At 40.7% G+C, this 22,002-nt stretch overlaps 1 protein-coding gene across 1 annotated transcript in view; it reads left to right on the top strand.

Moving 5' to 3' along the window:
* Positions 1-22,002, top strand: part of lin-28 (protein lin-28 homolog) — a 376,411-nt gene that overhangs the window by 339,090 nt on the left and 15,319 nt on the right. Inside the window, exon 2 of the mRNA XM_067143180.2 lies at positions 8,777-8,916. Coding sequence (XP_066999281.2) covers positions 8,777-8,916 — 140 coding nt within the window. The remainder of the gene's footprint in view (positions 1-8,776; positions 8,917-22,002) is intronic.

The raw sequence follows: 22,002 nt of genomic DNA, 5'->3' as shown, positions 1-22,002 counted from the left end.
GCATTTTTACGTCCAGTTAAATCTACCCGACACAAGGAAGGCGCATTTAAACTTCAAATACCACCATTCAGAGCCGGGATGAAACGCACCAAGGAGGACTCGGACAACTAGCGCTCTACCATCTGAGCCACTCAGCGCGGCACACATGTTGTCCTTACTATGGCTATAATGAGACCCCCGATCTAGAAAGCCAAGAACCGAGAAAGTTCGCCGTGCAGTTAGTGGCGCGCAGCTGTGAGTTTGCATTCGGGAGATAGTGGGTTTGAACCCCACTATCGGCTGTCCTAAAGATGGTTTTCCGTGGTTTCCCATTTTCACGCTAGCAACAAATGCTGGGGCTGTACTTTAAGGTCACGGTAGCTTCCTTCCCACTCATCGTAGCCCTTTCCTATCCTGTCGGCGTTATAAGACCTATCTGTGTCGGTGCGACGTAAAGCAGATTGAAAAGAACAACGGCTAGGGGATTCGTCGTGTCGACCACATGGCATCTGTAATCTGCAGGCCTTTCGGGTTGAGCAGCGGTCAATTGGTAGACGAAGACCCTTCGGGAATGTTGCACCGTGGGGTTTGGTACAATATGAATCAGCTTCCATCGCTCAACTCAGATCTCCGAACCGAAAATAAAAGTTCTGTATCCCATGGCCTATTCTAACGGCGACTAATCCCTGTATTTTACAATCTGGGGTTCTAATGTAGACCTTTTCACACTTATCCTAGGTCCAATACCAATGATTTCGACCGGACCTCATGTTAACTATAACGCGAACATGGACCGTGAATCTGCTTTAATTTATTTAATTCGTCGCCATAAGACCTATCTGTGCCGGTGCGACGTAAAGCCCCTAGCAAAAAAAAAAAATAATAATAATAATAATAATAATCTAATAGTATCAGCGTCCACATAACATCTGCTCTGATTCACCTCCTGCATAAGAAAGGGGAGAAAGTGATGTTATCAATTTCCGTGGTCCTATCTACATGACAGTTCCCCACACTGACACTTCCACACACTGGCAAATATACTGACACTTCCCTATAGCCCTTGGACGCGGCTACCTGGTTAATGACTCAGAAATAATCCCAACTGACAATTCCCCACCAATGTTACAGCGCGACTCCCCCCATACCCCCCAAAAAACTACCTCCCACCGCCCTAAATAAAAAAGATTAATAATAGATTATTATTCGCCTATACTTTACTAATAATAATATACTTATCTCGAAAACGGCTACTTATAACTGCGCCTAAACTTTACTTATATATACAGCGCAGCGAGTTCGCCCTGGCGAATTGGCGAAGCGATTCGTTCGCCTGTAATATCAAGGCTCGCCGCACTGAACTTTAAAGTTAACATGTTATTGTTTTGGAGTGAAGAAAGGCGCTCGGTCTAGGTACTTCATTACTAATACGGTCTCGAAAATATCATTGATGTAGTCTAATTTTCATCATAATAAAATAAATGCAAAATAAAAGAAATTTCCATCACACTTTATCCAGGCTGTGGACTGGAAAAATAATAACAGAATTGATCATTTTGGGGTTATGATTTTGCCGTGTTTAACATTAGCTTTTTCGGCTTCGTCATTTTTGTGTGTAATTTTTTGTATTATTTTGTATTTTTGGTTTTAGTCCACTTTTCTCAACGATAATAATTATTAACCTACACCATTTTCTGTGAATAGGCAACTGCTCTCGGGAAACTTTTCAATTTTTAAAAGTCATTTTCGATTTTTTTTTTCCAGATGTTCTCAATCCGTCCGTCTAGTTTGACATATTTTCGTCTTCTTTTTTCTCTTCCATGTTGAGCTCGGCCTTCAGAAATGCGCAGTTTGTCTTCTCAGCTTCCGTCTTCAACACTTCAACAACCTCTTTTAATTTGGGGTGAGGTCTCAAGATTGTTGAGTCGGTTGTTCCAGCCCTCAACAGCGTTCGTTGTCCTGTGCCGTGGCAATTCCACATCTCGATTGGAATGTCTTGGTTGTCTAGCTAGTTTTCAACAAAGTGGTCAAAAACAGGCTAAGTTTGGAACGTTCTGGAGTTGAGAGTGTATTTCCACCCACCCATTGGGCACATCTTCAGGTTTTAAAAACGCAAGTGCTGCGCACATACGGACATGAAAGCTGATTTCGTTATTCTCTTGGTACTCCACCGACAATCCGAGATCCTGCACTTTTCTCCATGTCATGTCAAAATGACAGCAATGTATTTTTGTTGTTGGAAATACTTCTTGCAGAGAAGAAATGACAGCAGTTTCAAAATCCTCGTTTATATTTTCTGGTCTCCACTCCGGAACAGCCTGAACAGTCTCGTATACGTTTGCTGCTTCTTTTTTGGTAGAAGGGCAAAAACGATAGGACATTTTTGCCGCCTCATTGCTACTTCCAAAATCGGCATGAATGGATTTTTTGACTAAACTGCTTGCTAGTACTCTTGAAAGTACCATCCATAAAAAATGGCTAAAACACGTCAAGCTTTCTTTTCCTTTGCTGCCGAAAAACAAGCAATTATTCTATCTTCATTTCCGTCGTCAGCCAAAAGGAAAGACGAACAGACAATCATAATCAACGTATTATAATCAAAAACTATATTTTCTCTGTGTTCTGGCTCTTTTGCGTTTCCCTGGCCATTGCTTCGGTGTCGATACAGTGACCTAATCATAGATTCCATCTTAGGCATTTCGGTAACGCAGCCATAATCTGAAAACAAGCCATATTTAATAGATAGAACTTAAAAACATTTTTAAATTTTTTGATGAAACGTTCTTAAATACACCCCCCATATTTTTTAAAAATATATTTTTTCACAAATACGCCAGTAAATCAGGGATAAATTGACTTTTGAAAATATTATTACATGGATACTCAAATTGTGTGGAGTTGTATTCTGAACAAGAATATAGAAAAACATCGGAGACAATCTGGGAAAAAATGTCAGCTTTTTAGAAATATTACATTGGGTAGGCCTACTACAATCTTGAAATTGAATACTAACATACTGCAAGTAACTAATCTCATATTTGTTCCTTATTGAACATAATAAGTAAAATTGTTTCAAGAATAACATTTACTGTGCTCACCAAATCAATGCAGTTATTTTTTAATTAAAAACATGTTTCGCCCTATTTTTGGGCATCTTCAGCCTAATAATTATCTTAAGGTCAAGTCTTTAAACCAATTAAACATTAGAACTTAAAACTAAATACAATTGTCTTAAGCTTAACATTTTTTTTTACAAAAAGTTGTGCTTTAGGTGATGTTTACAAAGATCAAAATTACATTAATTAATATCCAGAATTTGTGACAGGGAAGTAATTAAAATTATCATACAATGACTAGAAATAGTCCAAAGCCTAAATCGGAACTTCTCCAAGTGTATGGTTGAATCATTAGGTTGATATTTTATACAAATGTGTTCACATTGACTAGAAATTAACCTAAGCGTAAATTGGAACTTCTCCAACTGTATGGATGAATTGTGTTCATTCAAATGTGGTTATGGTCACCTCTGTCGTAAGTACACAGCTACAAAACTGGAACCGTGGTATAATATCGATCTTGATGGGCTTGGATATCCCATTAGAAAGAAGCATGGTTGTATGGTAATATTTTAGAGGTTAAAACAGTGTATGCTGGAACATATTGTCAATATCATTCATTAGTCAGGTGCTCATCTGATAAAATGTTTCTTGGAATTTTGTGCCATTCTTGTCGGATTAATGTTCCCGTTGGTACATTGTTCTACCTTTGGGAGGATTTATTAGTATTGTCTGTAAATGAATAAGAGAAAAGAAAGAGGATTTAGAATGATGAATGTAGAGCCCACATAATAACTGTAAAGATGAAAGTGTTGTATTGAATAGGTGTGCACAATAAATTTTATTCTTGAAAATTTTTTACTTAGGCCTACCAACGTACTATTTAAGAATCTGCAGAGACTGCCAGCCATATCGAATGCTATATAGTAATCCAAATGACATCGTTATTAATGGTCCAAAATTTGTGATTGAAGCGACTTAATTCAAAAAACCCTGATCCGATTGAACTTTGTATGAAGGTAGATACTAAATATGCCAGATGACTAATATCAAATTAACAGTTTTCTATTTACATATGTATTGTCTGAATGAGTGTAATAAATTCACTCAGTAGTACTACTAAAATTAATGCTAAAAACACATACGTTTATCATGTCACCCACGGCATGTCGTAAATTTGACTAAGGCTGGCATCTTTTTCCCGCGCTCTCTTCACTGCCTTTTGGACGCGCTTCGAAACCTCTAAACGGGCAACATCAGGAACACCACACTGATGCTCACTGTTTGCTCCACATGTTAAAATGTTATCATTGGAATGAATTGATGAATAGCACTTTTTCGAATACTTGAAAACATACACACACGCCACACCACACCACCACTTTTCGCCATTCTTAACTTTCGGTATTCGTAACTTTCGTGGTAAACGCACTCAACGCATTCTCTTCCCTTAGATGTCCGACCAAATTCTAATGTATACCTGCTACCCCATTGGCTAATCCATAATACGGAATGTGACCGCATAATCCCGGAATTCAACAACAGCAGGTCACTGCCCCAAGGGGGTAATCCACAGAGCGTAGAATAACGAGAGCGGCATACAGTGGTGGCGTGCAAAATGCGCTATACTTATACAATTCAAAGACTAGTATGGGGAGGAGCCCTTGGAAATTTCTCACTTTTAATGTACTACTACACACAATAATATACACATAGCTGAAGAGTACTTAATAGACGCATCAATCAAACAATGTACAATAAATGTAGGCTACGGGAAGTAGATGGTAGCATTTTTTTTGGTAGCTTTGGGGGAGGGGGAATATGTCTGTGTCGGGATTATTCCTGAGTAGGTAGCCGCGTCCAAGGGCTGTGGGGAAGTATCTATTTCTTGCAGTATGGGGAACTGTCCAGACACCTTTCCCTCCTATTGGTATCTTACAAAATTCTCTCAAAAGTTCTGCAGATTAGGGCAGAACAACAACTTTATCCACAACTCGGAGAGTGCTATGGAGTGTTCAGCGAAGTGCTCTCTTATGCCGAGCAAATTATGAATCTAAAATCTATCCTTTTATATCTGAAACTAAGGAACAAGAAATTTGTGGTGATCGCCGTCGACTTCAAGAAGGGTTATGGCTCGATTGATAGTATCACTCATATTCAAGTCCTAAAGGAATTTGGCTTGGATAAGAAAACCAAGGCAATCATCGAACAGACCCTAGTTGACGCAACCTCCAGAATTAAGTTCAGAGGAGAAATTCCAGACTCTTTCGAGATAAAGACAGAAGTTGGGCAGGGAGTGGGCTCTCGCCCCCGATCTTCAGTTGCGTCCTTGATAAAATCATCCGCGAGTGGCGCAAAGAAATAAATGATGGGCTCAAAAATGGTGTGAGATTGGGTTACAAAATTATGCATCTTCCAATTGATTGCCTAGTTTTTGAGGATGATTTAGGATGATTTCTTTAGACATGGCTACAAAGCAAATTAGCCACCACAAGGCACAGGCGGAAAGGCAGGCCTGCAGATCTTTTCAGAGAAAACGCAATTTATAACTAACATCAAGCCAGCACCAAGAAAGCTAAACGTAAACCAGGTGCAAACATACGGACAGGTAAGTTTAACTGTAAAGGCAGCTTTCGCGTCGCGCATGAATACAATTGAAATGCCTTGTCAACTGACCAAAGACGTTTACAACAGAAATTCCATATCCTTGAACGCAAATTTCCGACATTATTGCACTGCCATAAGACCAGAGGATTTGTATGCACCTGAATGCCTTGCTATGGGCAAGAAGTCTTGATAGAAAAATAGGAAATTAAAAAAAGACAGATCTTACGGATTTTCTTGGTCCAGTTAAAGACAAAGACGTCGGCGTATGCATGGACTGTAGAATTCGGTTCGGAAGATCTCTGATGTCATTCGGAGAAGGAGAATTGCATTTAATGGTCACTTGTTAAGAACAAAACCAACACGACCATCGTACCGGATCTTTCCCAATTTTAAGATAAGAAGACCCAGATCAAAAATTAGATGTATGGCTTTTCAGGCGTTTGCTCTATTAACCAGCATTTCGTCTTAGGTCTGACACTAGACTCTTCAGAGTGGGATGTGTCAGACCCTACCCACTGATGCTGGGGTGTATGCAGGTGAACTTATCAGAAGCCTTTTATGAGGCACAGTCTGATAACTGCATACGGGAGATAAGACTGCACAATGGAATTAATGCCCGCCTAGCAATTCCAAATGGAAATTCTAAGTTCCCATAGAGGGAATTAGATATTTTTCCACCAATAGAGCATATCAAAATCAGATCAAAAATTAGATGTATGGCTTTTCAGGCGTTTGCTCTATTAACCAGCATTTCGTCTTAGGTCTGACACTAAGAAGACCCAGCCAACTTGGTTCAAGGAGGTTAAAAGGGACAAGATATACAAGAACGCAACCCACTTAGGAGAGAACTCAAAGACCACCAGGGTTTCCAAAAAAGGCCTAAGTTGAAGACGGGAAACGCGTGGGCAGAGGAAAGTAAAAAACAACACCGGCAACGAATTTAGGAGCACGGGGCAAAGATCAAAGCCCAGAGAAAACAGCTGAATTAAGGTGATTCTTATTAGGCCGATACGAAATAAATATGTTAGTGAATCAGTGATACTGTTGGCCTCCGCATGCATAGTCGGATGTTTTTGAAGGACGGATAAAGACCATTTGACACTCCATATCTTACTATGTCGGCATGTAAACTATCTTTGGTGATACATTTCATATTTACCCAATGAATTTAATTAAAACTCGCCATAGATCTTTCATTAGAGATACAGTTTACTCGGCCAGCCGGTAGAGTAAAATGGAACGTCGAAATTGACGAGCAGACAGCCTAATAAGCGTCAAATAAAACTGTCAGCATACGACACACGATGATAAGAATATAATAATCGGCACAGCCCAAGAGGATGGTTTCAGTCCCAGTTCAGTCCTCATTTCTCCTAATCCTGACCTGTCCGACTCGTTGGCTGAATGGTTTTGAAGTGCTCTTATCCTTCTGAACTGGGTGAATCTTAAAAATGTGGTTTGCAGGGCGAGTATTAGGCCTATTTTGAAGTTCTTTCTAGGTCTGTTAAACGCTTTGGTATAAATATGACAATACAGCTTCTGTTTGACAGTATTTTAAGTCGTTAAAGAAAGTGAATGCGAATGAATAAATGAATATTGTCTTAAATAAAGTTCTGTCACTGTTATTGGAATTACGCGAATTGCAATTTCGTTAAGTTAAAATATATTCCAGATGGCCCCGAAACAAAACAAAATTTCGGGAACCACTACCCTAACGCTTATTAATAACATTTTTTAACGGCAATATGCCTCCTGTACATGTTCGTTGTCAGCTATTTATGGGACACCATCTTTTTATCATGATATCTCTTTGAAAATTGGATATAACCTTAATCTCTTCAAAAATGTATCTTCAGTGTTTTCGACAACGTCTACCACCGACATAGTAACAGTTTGACAACACAATAAAGTTGGATGAGGCTCTGATGAAGGGCGCTTGTTTGTGTATGTAATCCTCATTCATGTCATGTCCTGTAGAATAGGTGGCCTCGTCGCGCACTATCCAATTCATCAAATGCACCCACTGCAGTCCTACGTGACGATAGCTCGTTACGTTCTCTCGAGCGCTTCAGCTTGCCTCTGAATGCATTGTGAATGTTCTACGTGACTCGAGTACTAGATCACGCCTTAGCTACGTTCAGAAACTGAGTATCCCACAAGAAGTCAGAGCGGTATTTGTGACTGGAAGATATTTATGGCAAGGGACACGTTCTGTCATATTTTTAATCTACTTGCATCATTACGACGAGGTTGAAACTATGCTTTATTGGTGTACTTTTTAATGGCGCATTCTATTTCAACCAAACTTAATATTGTTGATGTATCTTCCGAACGATCTGAGGAAAGTCCCTTTAAATAAGTTTAATAAAGTACTGTAAACAGCTGATTGTTATCGAAATATCAAAAATGAAGAGTTATAACATCAGACTTGGGATGTTATTAGAAAACTGTGTGGGAAATAAGGGTCGATGCACATTTGGACACGAGTTGAGTTACTTCCAAAATTAACATATATCAGTCTAGAAATATTCATGGATCTTCATCGCAAAGAAGCACATTATCATGGAAATGTTTTGGCTACATGATACCCGGAGATTTATCTGCAGTCTGCCAATAAATTGATGCTCTTCTAAAACTGTTTTAAATGGTTAAGATATGCTACTAACTTTCCGGAGCGCTGCTTGTCATCTTCCAAACATATCCTATAGAATTACATACGCTTAATGATAAAGTGAGCATTGGGCAACAAGAAATATTTCACTTCATACGTCCATACCATGGGACGAGGGATACTGATTCTACCCTACGAGAGTCCATTGAGTTTCTTAAGCTATAATGTTCTTGGACAACTGTACTACCCTTTCCGCTTATGATACTTAATATTCCGAATCATATAACCAAAATATTCTAATTTCCTTCCTCTAATGATATATAGGATTTTTCTTTCTTTGTTCAAAAGACGCTGAACTTTCATGTCGGTAATTTTGGTTACCCAATATATTTTCAGTATCTTTCGATACGCCCACATCTCAAATGCTTGAAACTTCAACAACTTAAAAATCAGTAGAACATTTTTGGTGCCTATTTTGCTTTATATTGTTTGACAGTGTTTGATTTGTTTCTGTCCCTTTCAGGATCGGCGGGGACGCACAGCGAGCAGGTCGCGGGCCAGAGCCTCGGACGACGAAAAGGACGGTGCAAGTGGTTCAACGTGGCCAAAGGCTGGGGCTTCATCACACCGGACGACGGGGGGCAGGATGTATTTGTTCACCAGGTACTATACATTTCCATTTATTTAGGAGCAATCTCCTGTAATTACAGGCTGCCAGGTAAAACATATGTGTCTGTACAGTTCTGTTAATTGAAGAAAACTATATTATCAAGAAACAATATAATTAGTGCGTAATTTCAGAAATGTAGAGGTGATGTCTCAGGATCTTGATGGAGCCTCGGAGGATGAGAGTCACAATTTTGGGGATCGGCTTCATTGGAAGCGCTTCCAAGTGACGAGATGCGGTAGCACGAGCTCCGACCATTATCCCTATTATTTCAATTTCCTGAGGGTGGTATTTAGAGAAGAACATGTCTTTAATGGAACCTTTGAAAAACACGACGATTTTCCGTGGAATTCCTTTAAGGATACCGAATACGAATACATCATCTTAAATCACGATCATCTCTATATAGAAAATCGTCTCTCTGTGTGTGTATTTCTTTAACAGTGACCTGGTACTTGGTTTTCATATCGATCAGGACAAGTGATGACTTAGTCCGTCGTGTAGAGTTCAATTTTTTGTTTTTCTGTTACAGCAACATGGAAAAACTGATAGCTGGATTTTCATGAAACTTTTAAGTTTAAGATAAGATCGAATAAGATCCTAGCTTCATGCTGTTTAAAAAAATAAGCAGGAGGGGGGCTTCAGAGAGCCAAAAACATATCACTCGATGTATGTCTCTTACGGTTGGTTTTACAAGAAAATGCCCAACCTATTTATTTACAGCCTCATTTGCAAACGTTTTGTTCTGTACTTTATTTCCGTCCAGTGAAAAAAAGAGAGATGTCAGTAGTGTCTAAGAGCCGATAATTCACTGGAGATCATCCCGATAAGGTTTTGAAGGCTTCGCATCATATACACTGCCTGAGAAAGAAAATATTGAACCGCCCAGAATAAATGGTCGGATGTCAACGTAACTTCGTACACGTACATATCATCGGCGGGTATATACGGTAAATGATTAGAGTTGAAATTCTCTGCGACAGTTACAATGGCCATCAGAGTGCACTAGTTTTAGACACGATGTAGGCTTTTGGGCTTATGCCGTGTCAAGGAAATAAAGTGAAATTCTTAACGTTTCAGAAGAAAATCTCGACTGTCCACGAGAAAGGCTTCTTAAACAAAGAGCTTTTGAATTTAGACGTTATAATAGAAGTGGGAGTGGTACGTTCATTCGTCGCCAGATGGCTCCCCGGACGCGATACAGCGGTAGCGTTCGAAGCGGAAGCTGATGGAACCATCAGAACCATCATTAGTTTTGTTCGCATTTATTGTTGTTACCAGGCCTGTTAAGGTATATAAGGGGTGTGAATAGCGTCAGATGTTGAGTGATCACTGTAAAGGACACTGAGATGCTGTATACTCGTGTGAGACAGCGTTATCAGCACCTGGCAGAGTTTGAAAGTGGCCTCATTGTGGATCTCAATTTGGCCAGCTGACCGAATCGTGCAATATCCAGATGTGTGGGGCATTCGGATGCTACAGTGGCCCTATATTGGACTGCATTGGAACGTGAGGGCAGGGATACTCGTTATCAAGGTTCCAGCCGACCACGTCTGACCACCACATCGTAACCCCTTCACATCTTCGCCTGCTATCCGAGAACAAGTAATGGACTCCCTACAACTTTCTGTCATCCCGCACCATTGGTCGGAGACTAGGAGCAGCCGGACTAGGGAATTACCACCAACACTGTCGTTAGCACCACAACTCAGACGGCAGCGTTTGGAGTGGTGCCGTGACCGCGAAGCGTGGACTGCTGATGAATGGCGTCGCATTTTGCCCAGCGATGAATCGCGGTTCTGCACTACCCAGGATGACAATCAGCTGCTAGTGTGGCGGTGACCTGGGGCGAGGTCCCATTCTTCCAGTGTTTTGGAGAAGTACAGCGGTGTTAACTCCCGGCGTCATGGTGCGGGAAGCTATCGGGTGTGATTTCTGGTCACGGCTTATAGTGATTGAAGGAACTCTGACGGCACAACGGTACGTCACGCACATCCTGCATCCGCATGTTTTTCCTCTCATGCGACAGTACTGTGGTGCCATTTTTGAATAATACAATGCTCGTCAACACACGGCACGTGTCTCTATGAATTGTCTGAATGATGTTGAGGTACTCCCGTGGCCAGTAAGATTCCCCGATAGAACATGTGTGGGACCACCTCGGATGTCAACTCCGTCTCAGTGCCAGTATCGAGGATATCATGGACCAGTTACAACAGTTGTGGGCCAGCTTGCCTCGGGAGAGGATACAAGGACTTTATGACACCCTTCCCAACCGGCCAGGGGGGGGGGGGGTGCAGCGTCATACTGATAAGTGGCCTCGTTCTGTCTATTTGACTCGATTTTGTAATCACTGAAATAACATCACATACCCTCTGAATATGCGAAGTTTCATTTTGTTTTCTCCTCTCCATCTGGGTGCTTCAATTTTTTTGTCAGACAGTGTGTATGTATATATGTGTGTGTGTGTGTGTGTGTACATTTTTTAAATATTAACCTGATACTTTATTCTTATGCCGGAATTTTACGATCCATTTGAGAGCACAGGAAGGCCTAAACACAACGAGAACAGGGAAGTTCCTTCAGATTCTGATCAAACCGAAAGGATGCATTTTAAAAATATGATGACTGAATTTACTCTCTGAACTTCAAATAAACATAGCAGCCAGACTTGGAATAATGGGATTGTAACTTCAGTTAGAATACCATTTTATTGCAGTTTTGGGTTTTCATATTGTGAGAATGTATTATACAGCACCTATATCACATATCTTGATTTCGGGTACCGGTATGGAGACTGGACTGAATTCAACATATGTACCAAAAGAAACGAAATCTCAATACTTGAAGGCATTAAACCAATAAACCGATAATTATTCAAAGCGCCAGTTCTGCGCATAATGCTCAGTAAATGGCCGACAAAAATGTAATCATGCACGTAAGTGATTGTTTCTCCAGATACGGGTACGACAGCTAGTAAACCCGTAGAAGAGCTCTTTAAACCTCAAACTGCTTGGAATAGCTTGCCGGCCGCGCTATATCGGGGTAGCATGCTTGCCTCCTACCCGCAGACCCCAGATTCGATTCCCCGCCAGGTCAGGGATTTTTTACCTGGATCTGGGTGCTGGTTCGAGATCTACTCAGCCTACATGATTACAATTGAGGAGCTATCTGACGGTGAGATAGTGGCCCCGGTCTAGAAAGCCAAGAATAACGGTCGAGAGGATTCGTCGTGCTGACCACACGACACCTCGTAATCTGCAGGCCTGCGGGCTGAGCAGCGGCCCCTTGTTAGGGCATGGCCCTTCGGGGCTGTTGCGCCATGGGGTTTGGTTCTTTTTCCTTGCATGGAATAGCTTATCCTGTCCAGAATACGCCGATAGACTCGACTAGGAAAGATAATCTTTGATAAATCCAAGGTTTGTTGTTTAATGTGAAAATAAATTTTCACGTAAATTCTCAAGACCCACGGAAATTGCGGGCAAGGCTAATTTTTATGCTCTGAAGCCAGCATATGCGGCCACGCGATAATTTTACCTCATCGAGTGTACCCAGTCCGCCTCTGTGGCGTAGTGGTTAGTGTGATTAGCTCCCACTCCTCGAAGACCCGGGTTCCATTCCGGCCTCTGCCACGAAATTGGAAAAGTGGTACGAGGTCTGGAACGGGGTCCACTCAGCCTTGTGAGGTCAGCTGAGTAGAGGGAGTTCGACGTCATCCATCCTCGAAGTGGCTTTCCGTGGTTTCCCACTTCCCCTCCAAGAAAATGCGAAATGGTACCTAACTTAAGGCCGCGGCCGCTTCCTTATATCTTCCTTGTCTATATCTTCCCATCCCCCAACATGTCCCCTGTTCAGCATAGCAAGTGAGGTCGCCTGGGCAAGGTATTGGTCCTCCTCTCTTGTTGTCCCCACCCCAGTGTCTCACGCTCCAGGACACTGCCTTTGAGGTGGTGGAGGTGGGATCCCTCGCGGAGTACGAGGGGGAAAAAACCAACCCTCGGGGGTAAACGGATTAAGAAAGAAAGAAAGAATGTACCCAAGCGTGCCTCGATTTCTATCAGTTGCCCTTACTACTTTTTAGAGAGTGATTCTGGAGATAGTTAAAAATTCAGAATTCCTCTATAAAGTCAAAATTCCTGTACTCAAATGTGTGTTGATGCAAATGACTGATCTACGTGTTTAAACAGTACAGTAATATATGAGCATCATTCCATGCTGTTTTACTCTATCTGTAATTAAGTGTCCATATAATGTCACTTTTAGTATTAACTGCTCATTAATTACACCCTGCCTAACTGCTGCTGCTAATGTAGTTGTAGTAGTTCCGAGAAACCAAGTGATTGGGTGCCAGAGGTCGCCAGACGTTCTCGGTTTTTAATAATAATAATAATAATAATAATAATAATAATAATAATAATAATAATAATAAATTCCTGTACACAGGTACTGCACATTAACTAAAACTCTGGTATGCTGATGGTGGGCCTTAATTAATACCCACTGAAAACGATTAAATAGGGAGGAGCATGCAACTAGGATTTTGCATATGAAATGACTTCTTAACATGAGTGGCCTTCTGACCCTAACTTGGCAGGTTCGATTCTGGCTCAGTCCGGTGGTATATGAAGGTGCTCAAATACGACAGTCTCGTGTTGCTAGATTTACTGGCACGAAAAAGAACTCCTGCAGGACTAAATTCCGGCACTTCGGCGCCTTCGAAAACCGTAACAAATGTTGTTGGTGGGACATAAAGCCAATAAAATTATTATTATTATTATTATATTATTATTATTATTATTATTATTATTATTATTATTATTATTATTATTATTATTATTATTATTATTATTATTTTCCAACCGTCCCTGTAAGGAAATAATTGTTCTTCTCAACATCAGACTTGTACAGCTACTTCCTGCACCGTTCATTATGAAACAAAGAGAACTCCTCAAACACACCGTTTACGATATTTTCATTTTTTCTCTTCTTTTCTCCTTCATCGATTGTGTTTACCATTTTCTGCACCTCACTACTAACTACCACAACGTAACCCAGGTCAGCTGAATTCAGGTGTTACCATCCTGTTCTCCATGTATTGATCCTTGATATCACGTTCCACCACGAGGTCCAGATGCTAGCACCTCCACGGATACCTACCCTAGGCATCAAGCTCCCACACAGCTACAGCCATGATGTCTCAAAAAATGTTTTCCCTGCAAGCGCAATAGTAGTTCTCTCCGTAGGATACGTAAGCAAGCGAGTCCCACAGCTCGCCAGCGCACAAAACTTAACTCACAGTAAACCACTGGTGCCGCCTCTGTGGTGTAGTGGTTAGCGTAATTAGCTGCCATCCCCGGAGGCCCGGGTTCGATTCCCGGCTCTGCCACGAAATTTGAAAAGTGGTACGAGGGCTGGAACGGGGTCCACTCAGCCTCGGGAGGTCAACTGAGTAGAGGTGGGTTCGATTCCCACCTCAGCCATCCTCGAAGTGGTTTTCCGTGGTTTCCCACTTCTCCTCCAGGCAAATGCCGGGATGGTACCAAACTTAAGGCCATGGCCGCTTCCTTCCCTATTCCTTGCCTATTCCTTGCCTATTCCTTCCAATCTTCCCATCCCCCTACAAGGCCCCTGTTCACCATAGCAGGTGAGGCCGCCTGGGCGAGGCACTGGTCATACTCCCCAGTTGTATCCCCCGACCAAGAGTCTGAAGCTCCAGGACACTGCCCTTGAGGCGGTAGAGGTGAGATCCCTCGCTGAGTCCGAGGGAAAAGTCGAACCTGGAGGGTAAACAGATGATGATGATGATGATGATGATGATGATGATGATGAAACCACTGGTCAGAGTTGAGCTGGTTACCAGCTCCATTAGTCGAAGCAAGTCTTAGTAACTTCTCGAAAAAAGAAAAGAAAGAGAAAAAACAGACTTCATTTCCACTTCCTAGGAATTGACGATTAAGATGCCAGATACCATACCACCTGGACTACATTTATGAAATAAAAACCATACGCCTCAACCCAGAATCGACCCCTCGACCCCATGCATGCTAACCCAAACTCTATCCACTGCACCAACTGTACAGCACAACTAATATGTGCTGACATAGGTAGTTACCCTACATGTGGTTACAGTGTTGCCAAATTGCTACTCTTAACGTCCTTTTTCTGCCGGATATACTCACAGGACGCAGTTTTGTGACAGACATTTTTCTTATTGCTGGCATATGAGGAGTCACGCTGCGACGCCCGAGCGCGCGAATTTCGCTTCACCCTGTATAACTCATGGTGGGAGACTCCATGGCTCAGGCAGCAGCACGCCAGCCTCTCACCGCTGGATACCGTGGTTCAAATTCCGGTCACTCCATGTGAGTTTGTGCTGGACAAAGCGGAGGCGGGACAGGTTTTTCTCCGGGTACTCCGGTTTTCCCTGTCATCTTTCGTTCAGCAGAACTCTCCACTATCATTTCATTTCATCTGTCAGTCATTAATCATTGCCCCAGAGGAGTGCGACTGGCTACGGCAGCCGGCACAATTCCTATCCTCGGCGCAAGTTGGGGGCTTTATTCATCCCACCCCTGACCCGGTCATTGACTGGAAAACAGGTTGTAGGTTTCCATAACTCATGGTATTAGGATAACAATACACGATTTAGAAAGAGCAGAAATAAATCACTTGAATCATCTTCGCATTTAGTCTCTAGATTGGTTCCCGTATTAAGACATATATTTAAAGTTTCGGGTTTCCTCCATTACTAAAGTATAAAGATGGACTTAAGCACTAAGTTTAAAAACTGTTTTTAATTTCCTTGAAATCTAGACTAATAATATAATAAAGAGAGAGTGCGAATTTTGCGAGTTTGTGTATATCAGGAGGATACTCTCAGAAATTACTGGACCGATTCTAAAAATGATTTTACTAATGTAAATATACGTTATCCCTGACGCAAAGAATAAAACACGGTAAGCCCTAAGGGCCCGAGAATCATGTTTTAAAGCCCTAAACCAACCGATATGGAGATATTAGCACCACACTACCCCTGCGCTCTAGGAATCGGTTAAAGAAATGAACTGCCGTAACCATGGCAACGTCAGCTCCAGGATTCTACAGCAGCGAGATAATATGCATGTACGTTTGGGCATAGCTACCAACCAAAATTGGTACATATCTACAGTATATAGCATATCTACAGTATATCTCAAAAACTTAACATGTTACAGACGTGAAGTGGTATTTATAATCTCTTTTAAAATAAAGAAACATGCATTATTTTGTTTTCGAAAAAAAAAACGCTTAAGGGGAGGGGGATGAAAACAAGACTGAAAAGTGGGTTGACGTGATTTCTTAAGATGAGCTTATCTGCAGCATATCTCAAAAACTTAACATGTTACAGATGTGAAAACTGGTATTTTTAATATTTTAATAATTAAAATCAGGTAATATTTGAAAAAAAAACACTTAACGTGGGGGAGTAAAAGGGACTGAAAGGGAGTTTGAATTATTTTTATTAGGATACTGATATCTCAAAGACTGAAGATATTAGACGTCCAAATTGGTATTTAATCTCCTTTGTTTTATTTTGAAAATAAATGCTTCTTTCATGTATCTGTATGAAATTTGTTTTAAAATGTAAGCTCTCCAATAAGTGCCACATGCCAAGATAGATTAATATACACTGAGTGACCAGAAGTCATGGGAAGACACTGAATGTGATGTTATTAACAAGTTGCTCCGCCACGAACCGTCAAAACGGCACAACACGGCGAGGCATCGACTCTGCAAGGTGTAGGAATCGTTCTGGAGGGATCTGGATCCACACATCTTGCACTGCTACCCACAATTGGTCTTGTGTAGTTGGTGCGGGGTTTATGGAGCGTACATCAGCATCGACAGCATCCCATAAATGCTCGATTGTATTAATATCGTGGGATCTGGAGGACTAATCCAGGGTCGTAACTTCACTGGAGTGCTCCTCCAACCACTTGCATGCCACCACAGAGCGGTGACTTAGCGCATTGTACTGTTAAAACATGGCATTTCCATCAGTGTACTCTAGGGCCAGAAAGGGATGCAGATGGTCCGAAAGAATGTCCTACCGACCTCGATAGCTGCAGTCGCTTAAGTGCGGCCAGTATCCAGTATTCGGGAGATAGTAGGTTCGAACCCCACTGTCGGCAGCCCTGAAAATGGTTTTCCATGGTTTCACATTTTCACACCAGGCAAATGCTGGGGCTGTACCTTAATTAAGGCCACGGCCGCTTCCTTCCCACTTCCTTGTCTATCCCTTCCATTCTTCCCATCCCCCCACAAGGCCCCTGTTCAGCATAGCAGGCGAGGCCGCCTGGGCGAGGTACTGGTCATCCTCCCCAGTCGTATCCCCGACCCAGAGTCTGAAGCCCCAGGACACTGCCCTTGAGGCGGTAGAGGTGGTATCCCTCGCTGAGTCCGAGGGAAAAACCGACCCTGGAGGGTAAACAGATTACGATACGATGCGATATTTAATTTAAGCATTCAGTTTGTTTCGTAAATTTTAGAAATCATAGATTCAAATTCGAAGTTTCGTAACTTGAAGAGTAGACATGGAAAATTGATTAAAAGTTCAAACATATTTAACTTACTATTAACAGATGTTCTTCACAGAAATGAACTGTAGAGTTCAGCGATATATCACTGATGCTTCTTCAGTCCGCCAAAATCCATTTCTCCTAGTTTTAGGGTCATTTGCCACATTGATAAATATTTTGTTCAGGTCGTATGCGATGCATTAGTGCACATTGGAACTATACACCATCTATAAGCTCTCTCATGTTTGAGCAGGATTAATGTTAAGTCCAAGAAATAACACGGCATATACAAATCGAATTTCACGTATCAATCACTCCTGATCTGCATTTATGGCAGTCGCTCAGGTGGCAGATTCCCTATCTGTTGTTTTCCTAGCCTTTTCTTAAATGACTAGCAGTTACTCACGGCTTCTCTCTCGTGGATTTCTTAATTTGATGAAAGTAATAGTTTCTCAGTACTGTACTAAGACATCCGAAAATCCCTAAAGTGTAAAACCTCACTGAAAAATGTACCCCAGAAACTCTTTTTAAACCACGTTTGGCCGAGCTCGATAGCTGCAGTCGCTTAAATGCGGCCAGTATCCAGTATTCGGGAGATAGTAGGTTCGAACCCCACTGTCGGCAGCCATTTTCACACCAGGCAAATGCTGGGGCTGCACCTTAATAAAGGCCACGGCCGCTTCCTTCCCACTCCTAGCCCTTTCCTGTTCCATCGTCGCCATAAGACCTATCTGTGTCGGTGCGACGTAAAGCAACTAGCAGAAAAAAACGCATTTGTGGTATTGCCTTCTGGGGTTCTCTCAAGTAAAAAAAATCTGTATTTTTAAAGGAGATTCCAAATACCCATTTCCACATCTGTAACATATTCAAATTTTGAGATCCCCATAAAAAGAATTCAAACTCTTTATCAGTCTTTCCTCCACCTCCAACTCAGTGGATTTTACGAAAACAAAAAAGGAGATGTTTTATTTTTATTTTTAAAGGACTTTCCAAGTACTAAGTTTCATGTCTGTAACATGTTAAGTTTTTGAAATACACTGTAGATATTCCGGTGCTCATTTTAAAAATTCACCTGCTTTTTCAAATCTTTTCTGCCCCTTAAGTGGTTTTCCGAAACAACAAGCACGTGTTTCTTTACTTTTAAAGGAGCTTCCAAAATACCAATTATCATGACTGTAACGTCTTTAGTTTTTGAGATATTTGTATTCTCATGATAATTCAACTATTTCTCACCCCGACCCAAATTGATGTTCCCCCCAAAATGCGTGGTTTTTAAATTTTTAAAGGAGATTCCAAATACCCATTTTCATGTCTGTAAGATCTTTAGGCTTTTTTAGATATAAGTATCCTCATACAAATAATTCAACTAATGTTTCAATCTATTCACCCCCCCCCCCCCAAGTGGATTTTCCGAAAACTAAAGAATACGCAGGCATGTTTTTTTTTTAAAGGAGATTAAATACCAATTTGTACGTCTAACATCTTCAGTCTTTGAGATATCAGTATCCTAATAGAAATAATTCAAACCCCCTTTCAGTCCCTTTTACTCCCCCACGTTAAGTGTTTTTTCCAAATATTACCTGTTTTTAATTATTAAAATATTAAAAATACCAGTTTTCACATCTGTAACATGTTAAGTTTTTGAGATATGCTGCAGATAAGCTCATCTTAAGAAATCACGTCAACCCACTTTTCAGTCTTGCTTTCACCCCCTCCCCTTAAGTGTTTTTTTTCGAAAACAAAATAATGCATGTTTCTTTATTTTAAAAGAGATTATAAATACCACTTCACGTCTGTATTATGTTAAGTTTTTGAGATATACTGTAGATACGCTCAGGGATTATGTGTACCAATTTTGGTTGGTAGCTATGCCCAAACGTACATGCATATTATCTCGCTGCTGTAGAATCCTGGAGCTGAAGTTGCCATGGTTACGGCAGTTCATTTCTTTAACCGATTCCTAGAGCGCAGGGGTAGTGTGGTGCTAATATCTCCATAACGGTTGGTTTAGGGCTTTAAAACATGGTTCTCGGGCCCTTAGGGCTTACCGTGTTTTATTCTTTGCGTCAGGGATAATGTATATTTACATTAGTAAAATAATTTTTAGAATCGGTCCAGTAATTTCTGAGAGTATCCTCCAGATATACACAAACTCACAAAATTCCCACTCTCTCTTTATTATATTATTAGTCTAGATTTCAAGGAAATTGGAAATTGGTTGAATATCTCCTTGGTAAATTATTCCAATCGCTAACTCTCCTTCCTGTAAATGAATATTTGCTCCATTTTTTTTTTTTTTGTCCTCTTGAATTACAACTTTATCTTCATATTGTCATCTTTACTACTTTTAAAGATATCACTCAAACTTATTCGTCTACTAATGTCATGCCACGCCATATCTCCACTGACAGCTCGGAACGTACCGCTTAGTCGAACAGGTCCCAAGTCTTCCCAGTCCAAACCTTGCAACATTTTTGTACCGTTACTCTTTTGTCGGAAATCACCCAGAACAAATAGAGCTTATTTTCTTTGGATTCTTTCCAGTTCTCGACTCAAGTAATCCAGGCGAGAGTCTCGTATACTGGAACCATACTCTAGTTGGGGTCTTACCAGAGACTTGTATGCCCTCTCCTTTACATTCTTACTACAACCCCTAAACACTCTCATAACCATGTACAGAGATCTGTACCCTTTATTTACAATCCCATTTATATGATTACCCCAATGAATATATTTCCTTGTATTAACACCTAAGTAGGCTACTTAAAGTGATCCCCATAAGGAACTTTCACTCCATCAACGAGTAATTAAAACTCAGAGGACTTCTCCTATTTGTGAAACTCACAACCTGACTTTTAACCCCGTTTATCATCATACCATTGTGTACTGTGCATCTCACAACATTTTCGAGGTCATTTTGCAGTTTCTCACAATCTTGTAACTTATTTATTTCTCTATACAGAATAACATCATCCTTAAAAAGCCTTATCTCTGATTACATTTCTTTGCTCATATAATATATATATATATATATAAGCATAAAGGTCCAATAACACTACTTTGAGGAATTCCTCCCTTAATTATTGCAGGATCAGATAAAACTTGGCCTGCTCTTATTCTCTGAGATGTATTTTCTAGAAATATAGCCACCCATTCCGTCACTCTTTTGTCTAGTCCTATTGCGCTAATTTTTGCCAGTAGTTTCCCATGACCCACCCTATCAAATGTTTTACACAGGTGGTCAATAGCGATGCAGTCCATTTGGCATCTTGAATCCAACTTATCAGCTATATCTTGCTGGAATCCTAAAAGTTGAGCTTCAGGTGAATAACCTTTCCTAAACCCGAACTGCCTTCTATCGAATCAGTTATTAAATTTCGCAAACAGAAAAAATGTTTTCCCAAAGCTTACCTGCCATGTATGTCAAACTGACTGGTCTGTAATTTTCAGCTTTATGTATATCCCCCCTTCCTTTATACACAGGGGCTACTGTAGCAACTCGCCATTCGTTTGTTACAGCTCCTTTATGCAAACAATCAAGTAAGTACTTCAGATATGGTACTATATCCTAACCCATTGTCTTTAGTACATCCCCAGAAATATTATCAGTTCCGAACATTTTTCTAATATTCAACTTTTGTATCTTATTGTAAATGTCGTTGTTATCGTAGATAAATTTTAAGACTTTTTTTTTAGTTTTAGTCGCCTCCTCTACCTAGACAGTATCCTTGTAACCAACAATCTTTACATACGGCTGGCTGAATACTTCTACCTCTTGAAGATCCTAACATACACACTCCCTTGTTCATTAATGATTCCTGGATGTCCTTTTGGGAACCTGTTTCTGCCTTAAAATACCTATACATACCCTTCCATTTTTCACTAAAATTTGTATGACTGCCAGTTATGCTTGCCATCATGTTATCCTTAGTTGACTATGGTAGATTCAATTTCCTAGAAGTTCCTTCAGTTTCTCTTTACTCCTCAACAATTGCTTTAAACCCATCCCATAATCTTTTTACATATTTACCGTTTTCCACCGATCATAGTTAGTTTTTAAAAAATCCCTCATGTCTGTTTTATCAGGCATATGGTACGGTACTGCCTAATAGTCCTATCAAATAATTCTGAATCAGCGTCAGTGCTGCCCTTTCTCGGTCTGTGCACTTCAAACACATCAAGTTGCTTATTATATTTAGAAATGAGCCTTACATCTAGAATTTCATGTTTGTCATGTTTAACCTTTTCGTATCTAACAAATTCTTATTTCACCAGAATGAATACTCCACTTCCTGCCATTCCTATCCTATCTATACGATACACACTCCACTTCCGTGAGAAAATTTATGCATTCATTATATCATTTCTCAGCCATAATTCAACTCCTGTTACAATATTTGGTAAGTATATCTGTTAAATTACTTAATTCTATCCCTTTCTCTACAATACTTCTACAGTTCAACACGAACATTTTTATGTCATCCCTACTCAACTTCCAGATCCCTGTACCCTTATCACCGCTCC

This window comes from Anabrus simplex, chromosome 1 (genome assembly GCF_040414725.1).
Source record: "Anabrus simplex isolate iqAnaSimp1 chromosome 1, ASM4041472v1, whole genome shotgun sequence".
NCBI lineage: Eukaryota > Metazoa > Arthropoda > Insecta > Orthoptera > Tettigoniidae > Anabrus > Anabrus simplex.
This window is presented reverse-complemented; position numbering and strand designations above follow the sequence as displayed.